Source organism: Lactuca virosa, chromosome 1 (genome assembly GCF_052849685.1).
Source record: "Lactuca virosa cultivar CGN04683 chromosome 1, Lactuca_virosa_CGN04683_v6, whole genome shotgun sequence".
In the NCBI taxonomy this organism is placed as follows: Eukaryota; Viridiplantae; Streptophyta; class Magnoliopsida; order Asterales; family Asteraceae; genus Lactuca; species Lactuca virosa.
This window is the reverse complement of record NC_136426.1, coordinates 69,799,181-69,809,612: the sequence shown is the minus strand read 5'-3', so window position 1 is coordinate 69,809,612 and position 10,432 is coordinate 69,799,181. Positions and strand designations below refer to the sequence as shown.

At 35.1% G+C, this 10,432-nt stretch overlaps 1 protein-coding gene across 2 annotated transcripts; it reads left to right on the top strand.

Moving 5' to 3' along the window:
• The first annotated feature begins 338 nt into the window (after positions 1-338).
• LOC145145025 (nucleosome assembly protein 1;4-like) lies at positions 339-3,662 on the top strand. Of its 2 annotated transcripts, XM_079074907.1 has the most exons (11): positions 340-495; positions 598-641; positions 760-855; positions 1,722-1,814; positions 1,980-2,067; positions 2,157-2,218; positions 2,321-2,683; positions 2,766-2,809; positions 2,912-3,122; positions 3,207-3,221; positions 3,302-3,662. In XM_079074907.1, the coding sequence occupies exons 1-11, from the start codon at positions 423-425 to the stop codon at positions 3,359-3,361; spliced, it is 1,149 nt and encodes a 382-aa protein (XP_078931033.1). In that variant the 5' UTR covers positions 340-422; the 3' UTR covers positions 3,362-3,662. The 2 variants fall into 2 exon arrangements, with proteins under 2 accessions (XP_078931034.1, XP_078931033.1); XM_079074908.1 differs by lacking the exon at positions 3,207-3,221 and having other exon boundaries at positions 339-495.
• Positions 3,663-10,432: the final 6,770 nt, after the last annotated feature.

Genomic DNA, 10,432 nt, shown 5'->3' with positions numbered 1-10,432 from the left:
GATTCGAGATAGCGTTGCATGAAACAAGACAGTTAAATCAACATATTTAGATAGTCGAGATTGATAAGACACATATTCCAAAAGTTATATCAATTTACTTTTTAAACACTAAGAATTATTCGGATATTATATTTTCCAATTAGATATACTATAAAATACAAAGGATATAAAGGATAAGTAAAAAAAAGAAAAACATTCGGTAATTCGCTTCAACACAAAGATGCCATGCTTCGTTCGGTAGAAGTAATCGGCCGAAACACCTCACGCTACAAATCGCGCGCGTGTATTACATTCGCTTCTATTAGGTCGAAAAAAAGACCTATTTATCTCAGACCTCAGCTTTCCCTCCCTTTATTTCCCTTCCACCTCCTTTCTCCTCTCTAGGGTTTTCTTCAGGGATTCCTAACGCACAATCGTCCGCCATGGGCAACAACAAGAAGGAAACGTTGGACATGTCCGATATCGGCGCCTCCCTACCGGCGGCGGCTGCTGCAGGTACGTTTATTTCCTCATCCTGGAACCCTAAATCATGAATTTTGCGGGCTTATTTGTATAAATTATAAACTTTTCAAAATCGATATTTGGTCGCTCCTGCAGCTCTTAGTGCAGGAGATCGTGCTGGGCTTGTCAACGCTCTGAAGGTTGGTGATTATCGTTTAAATATATATATATATATATATATATATATATATATATATATACCGTTATATGATTTGTATTATATAATATGCTGAATGTATGTATGCGTTTTGTTTACAGCATAAACTACAAAACCTATCGGGAGAGCACTCTGATGTTCTTGAGAATTTGACCCCGGTAGTCAGGAAGAGAGTTGAGGTTCTGCAAGGCATTCAGGTAAAGGATAATTAATAAATTATTGATTATTAATTAGATTTGTTTATACATATGTTGTAAGATCCACTATGATTAATTGGTGTCTGGTAGTTAATGTTTGAAGTTCTTGTATCATTTTGTTATTCTGGATTTAGTTTGCTTGTGCTTATTTCGAAAGTTGTTTGATTTAAATCATCAAAAGTTATGGTCGCAGAGTTGTTGATTGTAGCATGTATGTGTTAGTTACATATATTTAGTAGCACTTTAAACGAAAGGGATATCCAGAGGAAAGGTGATCCTTATATGGTTGTCTTAAAGGTTGAAGGGCAACATTAATGAAGACTTAAATCAACAAATTTGAATGATATTTCTTGCATTTTTTTTAAAAAAAAATTCTAGACAATATTTTGAAAGTGGTTAGCATTTAATTGGTTAAGCAGGGATTAAGCAGTACGGTTTAGTATATTAAATATATAGTTGGACTGATATAGTCTTTAATGTTAGTTACCTACTACCTGTTTTGATTATTATTATTGTAACTATCTACCTATAAACTAACAAAATTTATTTTAAGGCTTCCAAGTCTTTATCATTTTTTTTGTTTCTGTTAATAAGATATTATTATGTAGATGGTCAAAACTTGAATACTAACAGGGGTTATTTTGAAAAGTAGATATTTTAATTCAGCATACATGGATTAAATTAAACGATTTCCTCAATTCCAGTTAATTGTATGGCACTTTGATTAGCCATACATAAGTGCATGATGTTCATTGTAATTCTTCTTATTTTACTGCATCATCTTCATTGTAGTGGGTGTGGGATGTTTTTACTTCTCTTATACCATGTCAAACACTATTAATACTTTGTCTTTTTCTAATCCACAGGCTCAACATGATGAGCTAGAGGCAAAGTTTTTCGAAGAGAGAGCAGCCCTAGAAGCAAAATACCAAAAACTATACGAACCACTATATTCAAAGGTGAAGAAACTTGAATACAACAACTTGCATATTCAGTCATTCCATAATTATTCTTTCTCTTTATGATATAGATTGGATATAGAACATGTAGCTTCTCTCTCTCTTTGAATTGGATTGAATAGATAGGTAATCAACATTAAAGGCTATTTCATATTGTAATTGCAGAGATATGATATAGTGAATGGTGTTGTTGAGGTTGATGGAGTGAAGGGTGAAGATTCAATGGACCAGACAGATGATAAAGCTAAAGAAGGTATCATAGTTTATTTTATTGTTTTAATTTAGTTAGATTGTCATTGCTTTTTCTTTCTCTAAAAATCTAGTTCTGAACAATATTTTCAGAGAAGGGTGTGCCTAATTTCTGGGTAACTGCAATGAAGACCCACGAAATTTTAGCAGAAGAGGTACAAACCTTTTAAAAACCCGAACTTCTATCAGATTTTTGTACTAAAAATACATTTTTATTTCTTGAGTCTACTGATTTTGATCTTATTGTTTTCCACAAGATTTCTGAGCGAGATGAAGAAGCTCTCAAATATCTGAAGGATATCAAGTGGTGTCGAATTGATGATCCTAAGGGTTTCAAGCTTGACTTCTACTTTGATACAAACCCGTTTTTTAAAAACTCTGTTTTGACAAAAATATACCATATGATTGATGATGATGAGCCTATATTAGAGAAAGCAATAGGGACAGACATTGAATGGTTGCCTGGAAAATGTTTGACTCAAAAGATCCTAAAAAAGAAACCTAAAAAGGGTTCCAAGAATGCTAAACCTATAACAAAGACTGAAAATTGTGAAAGCTTTTTCAACTTTTTTAGCCCCCCACAAGTGCCTGAAGATGAAGATGATATCGATGAAGAAGTGGTAAGATACTAAGATTTCAATTAAAGATTAAATATTAAAGCTGTTAGATTCTTGTTTTAATTGTTTTGAGTATCGTTTGTAGGCCGAAGAACTTCAAAACCAAATGGAGCAAGACTATGACATTGGGTGAGTATTATTATTATTATTATTGTTCTTGGTTTGACTTGTGAAATTTAAAGTTGGAAGTTGACTTTTTAGATGTATTCTAATTGAATAATTGTTGTGCAGTTCAACTATACGAGACAAAATTATCCCACATGCTGTTTCATGGTATACGGGTGAGGCTGCACAAGATGATGAGTTTGAAGGAATTGATGATGAGGATGATGAAGATGAGGAAGAAGATGATGATGAAGAAGATGAAGACGATGAGGAAGATGATGATGATGATGATGATGATGATGAGGAAGAAGAAGAAGATAACAAGCCCAAAAAGAAGGTGACATTTTTTAAATAGTATTCTTTTATCTTTCAAGCTGTAGAACATGCTAATTAATGTTTTTTGTTTGATGAAATCTTGCAGTCATCTGGACACAAGGTAAGATAAATGTTTTTATAGTAAAGTTAGTTTTGTTTGATTTTATGGAGATTTGATTTTATGAGTGTTATGAACTGCAGAAGGGTGGAGCTGCTGGTGGTGCACAGGGTGAACAACCTCCTGAGTGCAAACAACAGTAATTTGATTTGATTCTATTTGGATTGGATTATTTTTGGCATTGTGTTGGGAGTTGTTTTTGTTGGTTTTAGTTTGGCATATTAAATTATCTCAAGGTACATTAAAAAAAAACTAAAAAGTATATGTTTTAGGATTGCCGTTTTTTTGCAATTGTTGCTTGGCATCCTTTAGGATTGTAACATTTTTTGTGTTGGTGTCGAGCAAATGCTAGTGTGGCTTTTTAATAGTGTTATGATGAGTTTATTTTCGTGTTGGATTTATGTTGTGGAACATGCTGCAAATGCTAAGTTCATTGATTTCTTAGTCGTGTAGTGTACTTGATTTTTTATTATAAAGTTGATCCTTAATTATCATAAAGTTATCTTCATGTGTTCTTTGGTTGATAGCAAAAATGGCCACATAGTTATAGAGAGTTTTAGTTTGACCAAACTTTTTGTTGTCTTCTGAAATGACGATCATTTTTGAAATGGGGCTATTTTGGATTTTTGATTGTAGATTGCTCTTTTATGCATCAAAGGCTTGCAAAAAATTCTCAGTCGTATGATCTTAATTGTTAAGTAGTTGGCAACGTATTACCCTGAAAAAAAACTCTTAAGAAGTTTTAGGTTCATGATGTGTAACGTCCGTGTTTCTAGACTAGACATTAATATTGACATAACAGTCTAGGTTAACCTTTGTAACTTATTTTGAAAAAAATGAAAATGAATTATGTGAATATTATGTGTTTTATGCTTAATTACTAAGATTTAATTAATTAAGAATAAAAATGAGCGTCGAAAATAAATATTAGATAAAACCGATATTTATTAAGAAAGTTGTAGTGGTCGTGATAAGGATTACGGATATATAAAGAATACCGAAATCCGAGTTATAACGAAGAAGTTATGACCTGTCGAAGTTTCACGACAAAACCGGCACGGTGCCGAATGACGTAAAAAGTGAGTTTTTGATAATCTACTTTTTAGCCTTGGTGATCTAAATGAAAGTCGAAGTGTTCGTTAAACCGAGAATTTTCATAAAAAGAACGTCAAAATCTGACTTCGTATGAGGAAGTTATGATTTTTCTAAGTTTCAGCTTAGCAACAGACAACTATAAACTCGAATTTTAGATCGGGTGATTTTTAGCCGACACAACCTAAATGAGAATCGAAGGTCTCGTCAATAGTAGTACAACGGTAAAAAGACAGACGAAAACGGACGTCGGATGAAGAAGTTATGAATTTTTAACGGATTTCCTGTCCCGGTCTGTTAAAAATAATAATATAAAAATTAAATTCAAAATTTGCCGACGAAATCTAAACGAAAGTTGTAGAGCGTAATTTTACCTACGCGTACATATAAAGAACGTAAAAAACGGAGCTCGTATGCGAAAGTTATGGATTTTAAAAGTTTGGGGCACAAAAATCGAGAATAATTGCGAAATCCGAGAAAAATCGCATGGTTAGGATTCGGCCACGTCACCTCGCGTATGAACTCGCCCCGTGTTCCGATCTGCTGACGAGTCCGAAGTGGTCCAATAAGAATCCGACGCGTGTGCCTTGGTGGCGAGCCCTCGCATCCGACGCGTGTCGTGATGACTCTCGCATCCGAGCCAGCTGCTTCGCTCCGCGGACGCCACGTGCCTTCGCCTCCTGCTGCCTCGTGTCCTCGCTGCTGACTCACTCCTCTCGGCCGACCTTCAGACCTCCCCTATAAATAGAAGGCTGCGAGCCTTCTCGGATAATTTTAGGAAATTGCCATTTTTCACCCATTTTCAATATTTTTATTATTTCCACTTCCCCCGAAGCCCCAGTATTATACCAAACACCCGAAGCACGTCCCGGAGTGCCCGAGAAGCCCGAGAAATTTATCTTTTCGGTTTCGAAGCCCGACCCTCGCAGAGCCCGGTTTCACAATAAAACTCCCGGTTTTGTTAGAAACGATCGTTTTAGGAAACGAAGTGCTGCCCGATTATCGTTAAATCAGGTGAGTGTATAGTCACTTTCACTTTACACATATATATGAAGTATTTTCTTTAAAATACGTGCTATGTGTAATTATATTAATTGTTTATTTAAGGTGACTGTTGAATAGATGTTTTATACAAGTTTTAAACTGTATATGTATTTTATCTACAAATATGTTGGGTAAAACATAGGTAGATGAATTAGATGATGTGTGATGAAATAAAAATTGATGAGAGGTATCGATGTTTAAGATGATCTAGTCATCTAGCAGAGTATAAACAACGGCCACAAACTACTCTAGATAGTCCAGTGGAACGTTAGCAGACTCGTAATCGGTAGGTATGTTTGAACTATATGTTCATAAGGTGTTCTCGAACTATATGTTCATTAGGTGTTTTTGAACCATGTGTTCATCTGATAGTTTTTTTTTGACACTATTACGTGTCGGGGTACGGGAGTGTACGGAAGTACTTTATTAGTATTTTCCCTATACTTTTTATTTTGAAGAGCTTTGGAGTCTTCGTTTCTTTTATGAAGTGATCGGACGAGCTTCATGAGTCAGCGTTTCCGTTCTCGATGCCGGATAGGGTGATTTTGGGGGTAAAATACCTCACGATATTCAGACCACTGCATATGCAAAGTTCGATGCTGGATAGGGTGAGTTTGGGGGTTACATACCTCACGATATTCAGACCACTTCCTAGGAAAAGTTCGATGCTGGATAGGGTGAGTCTGGGGGTAAATTACCTCACGATATTCGGACCACGGCTAGGCATTGATAACTACCCCTGACTTAATTGTCTTGTGGTTCTTTCTTTTACGAACGAAGGTTCGTGGTTAAACTTATTCCATTCTTTTGATGTCTTTATCGATCCTCGTTTGCTGCTAGGGAATTTCCGAAGCAATTTCGTTAGCTGGTTGTTCATATCGATCCTTTAGGCTAGATCTAGTAAGATCACTGTATAGGATCAGTATGTGGGGATCGACGTTTGTTAGTGCTTGTAGTATAAACCTTGGGCAGCGATGGACTTCGTGCCTATTCCTTAGGATGAATCCTTAGGAATGAGTGATAGTTGATTCTTAGGGTAAATCCTTAAGAAATAAATAAGATAATGGGGATTGGGTAATTGAGTTGATTGTTTGATGTTTAAGCATAATAAATTTATTTATTGTGGGTTGAAAACCCTATATGCTCACCAGGCTCCCAAGCCTGACCCACTCAGTTTATTTGTATCACATGTATCGATACGAAGTTGCTTTACACTGAGAGATTAAAAGAGAAGTAGATCACTAGTGTAAATGAATGTAAGTTTTGTTTATGCTTATGTTTTTGTATTGACGATAAAGACATCCCAATGGTTTAAATGAATAAAATACATTTCTTCGGAAATGATTTGATAACATATTTATCATGTTTTTCTGGGAACAAATTCCGTAACACTTTTAATCAAATGATTACTCTGAAATTATTTTAAAAGCATAAATTAAATCGGTCTTTACTGGCCGTGAATTTGGGGATGTCTCATGATGATCATCAGATTAATAGGACCTGTAATTGTCCTTATCAGAATGGTTGTGCTAAAAAATGATTCGTATTGAAGTCCACCTTCATAATTTTCCTACGGCTCTTTGTGTGGGTGTAGGTTTAAATCATTAAGCAACATCAACAAACTTTTATAATCATAGCATCCTTGTATACATGTTTATCATAAGCAGCATGCCTACCTTTCTTTCCACAAAGAAGTATACTCATTTCCGCCTCTTTCTAGTGTTCTGTACTCTGCCAAGTCTTCAAAGAGAAACTAACATAATTAATAACAACATAATTAACAACAAATGTCATTGCCTTCAAAGAGAAACTAATAGCAATACTTACAACATATTTGAGATCACTATCACCAATTATATGTATAACATTGTAAGTGTATATCCAAGGTGCTTTGAAACTTGTTAAACCATAACCTATATAATAAAAACTTGGAAATGTAAAACCATTTTTGTCACCAGCCAACATGTCAAGTTTGTGTCAAACAAAACCAACCAACATGTCACCAACCTAACCAAGAAAGTTGGTAGCCAATATGTTTGGCCCATGTTGTAACATACACGTTCAGTTATCGTGTTATGTAATTTTAAAAATTAATAATATTATGAAATATTATGTGATTTTGAGCGTTGAGTTCTAACAGATAGTTTTTACTAGAAATGAAGTAAAACTATGTTTAGAATCACTCGGAAAATATTGGAAGCCTTATGAGATTCCAATCTAATGTCAAATATTGAAATTTAACAAAAATATAAAATTTGAAATAAGTAAAATTCTATTATTGAAAGTTGTAGATAATTTCGTTAGAAAAATTTAGGCGAAAACCTCATCGAAATCCGAGTTATAACGAAGAAGTTATGACCAATCGAAGATCCACAACAAAACCGACAAACACTATTTAGCATAAAAAGTGAGTTTTCGATAAACTACTATTTAGTTTTAGTGATTTAAACGAAAGTCGTAGTATTCGTTAAACCGAGAATTTTCATAAAAAGAACGTCCAAATCTGACTTCGTATGAGGAAGTTATGATTTTTTTAAGTTTCGAAATAACAATAGATAGCTAAAAACTCGAAATAAAGATCGAGTGATTTTTAGCCGACACAACCTAAACGAGAATCGAAGGTCTCGTCAATAGTAGTACAACGGTAAAAAGAAAGACAAAAACGGACATCGGATGAAGAAGTTATGAATTTTTAACGTATTTTCCTGTCCCGGTCTGTTAAAAAGAATAATATTAAAAATAAAGTTAGAATTAGCCGACAGAGTCTAAACGAAAGTTGTAGAGCATAATTTCACCTACGCGTGCATATAAAGAACGTAAAAAACGGAGCTCATATGCGAAAGTTATGGATTTTTGAAGTTTGGGACACAAAAATCGAGAAAAATCCCAAAATCCGAGGAATTTCGCATGGCCAGACTTCGGCCACGTCACCCTCGCTCGCAGCGTGCCGCGTGTTCGAATTGATGAGTCATCCGAAGCCAACTGTCGAGTCGTGTCGTACCCTCCTCGCACCGAAGCCGCGACCCAACCAGCGTCCGACGCGTGCCCCTCGCATCCGACGTCGCGTGTCGCCCCATGTCTTGTTCTCGGACGCGCCACCTGCCCCCCTTGCCTGCGAAGCTGCCACGTGCTTCCTTCTCCTTCCTTCGGATCCGAGGCTCGCACCTATATATAGGAGGTGCGAGACCTCCCCGCTAATGTTAGAAAATTCTCACATTTTCACTCCTAAACCCATTTTTAAGCCATTCCAACTTCCCCCGAAGCCTCGGGATCATACCCAACACCCAAAACACATTCCGGAGTGCCCGAAGAGCCCGAGAAATTTATCTTTTCGGTTTGAAGCCCAACCCTCGCAAGGCCCGGTTTTCAATAAAGCTCCCGGTTTTCATCGAAGAAAGTTAATTATAGTAACGAAGTGCTGCCCAAATTACTATTTTAACCTCCAGTTGATTCACGGTGAGTTCAATATATAGGAACAATTGTATGTTATGTGTTATATGTGCTATGTGCTTTTCCGTATTATCATCTTGTGTTATTATTTATGCTATTTTGATAGCAAAGCTATACCTTTGACCATGTGATCAGTGAAAGGACTTGGATTCACAATTGTATTGGTATGTAGCCTCTGGCCGTGTAGAGCATGTCTCGCAAGAGAATGACTTCTACCCCTATGACATTGACAGAAGGTTAGATAGGGCTGAAAGCATGAAATCTACCAAAATGTTTAATCACAAATTGTATGTCTTCTGTGCCATTTGGGCCGAAGTGTTATTGATGTATATCAAGTATTGAAATTGTTATGTCTCAATGATTGTATATATTTGAATCAAATCATTGATTGATATGGAAAGTTTGTCACATGATTCACATATGCCTTTGTTGTTCTTTGTTCCTCTTTGCTTCTGCCATATTGAAGTATATATATGACATAACGTTATATTGTATCTATTATTGAACTCATTAAGCGTCACCGCTTACCCCTCTCAGTGTTTAACATTTGTAGGAAATAAGCATCCAGTATAATTATATATTGTTGCAAGATTTAGAATAGTTTATACTATTACTTTTGTACTTGAGTATATGTTTGTATAAAAATTGTAATATCCTGGGTAGTTATGTAATATACTAAAACTTAGTCGGTTTGTATCCAGTCTTTTGTAATCACACTATCAATGTAAAATATTATTTATAAATATGCATGTAGCATGTTTTGGAGTAACAATATTGTTTCAGAAATACGAAAGTTAGGGTCTTTCACATGTACTATACTTATACTGATCGAAAAGTCATGATAAGATAATGGTGCAAAAAGTATGAAATATTTTTATAATGTTATCATGCTTGATACGCCAAATGAAGAGGAATAAAACTATAAGGACGATGAGGGGGATGCATAAAAGCTTTCTGAACAACATATCGATATGTGAAATCTTTTACTATTAGATACAAAGCTTTCTGAAAAAATATGGATGATTATGCCCATCCATTATATGACTTATTTTAATGAGAAAACACTGACTATCATTTGCAATGAGTCCAAACCTTACTATTTAGAATTGGAGCAATGATGATTTGGTGAGTATATTTTCATATTGCTAAAGTTTATTATATTAATTTAGATTTTAAAATTTAATCTTCACATCATTTTACAAGTATTGGTTCCAATTAAGTATAACAATAATCATTGTGATGGCGTTATGGACATGAAACACATACTTCAACTACAACTATTTGTGACAAGTTGATTTTAAAAGGCCATAATTACAAACTTTTGGAAAATTTCAAAGACTTGTTAAAAGTTGATAGAATCGTAGCCAAATATTAGATAGGGACCCACCGATGTTGATTTGAATATTCAATTTGCTAAGGTGTACCCCCAACAAGTTAATGACACAGTCTATAAAGTTTTTGTTTGTATGTGGATAGACTGATAGAAGCTTTAAGTGGGGGTAAAAAGGTAATAACATCAAAAAGAACAAAGATCAAGATAAACAAGTATCATTTCTTCCATGAATATGGTTGTTTCACCGAGACAAAAAAGAAACATCATCTTACCCCAATTTGTTTAACCATGACAG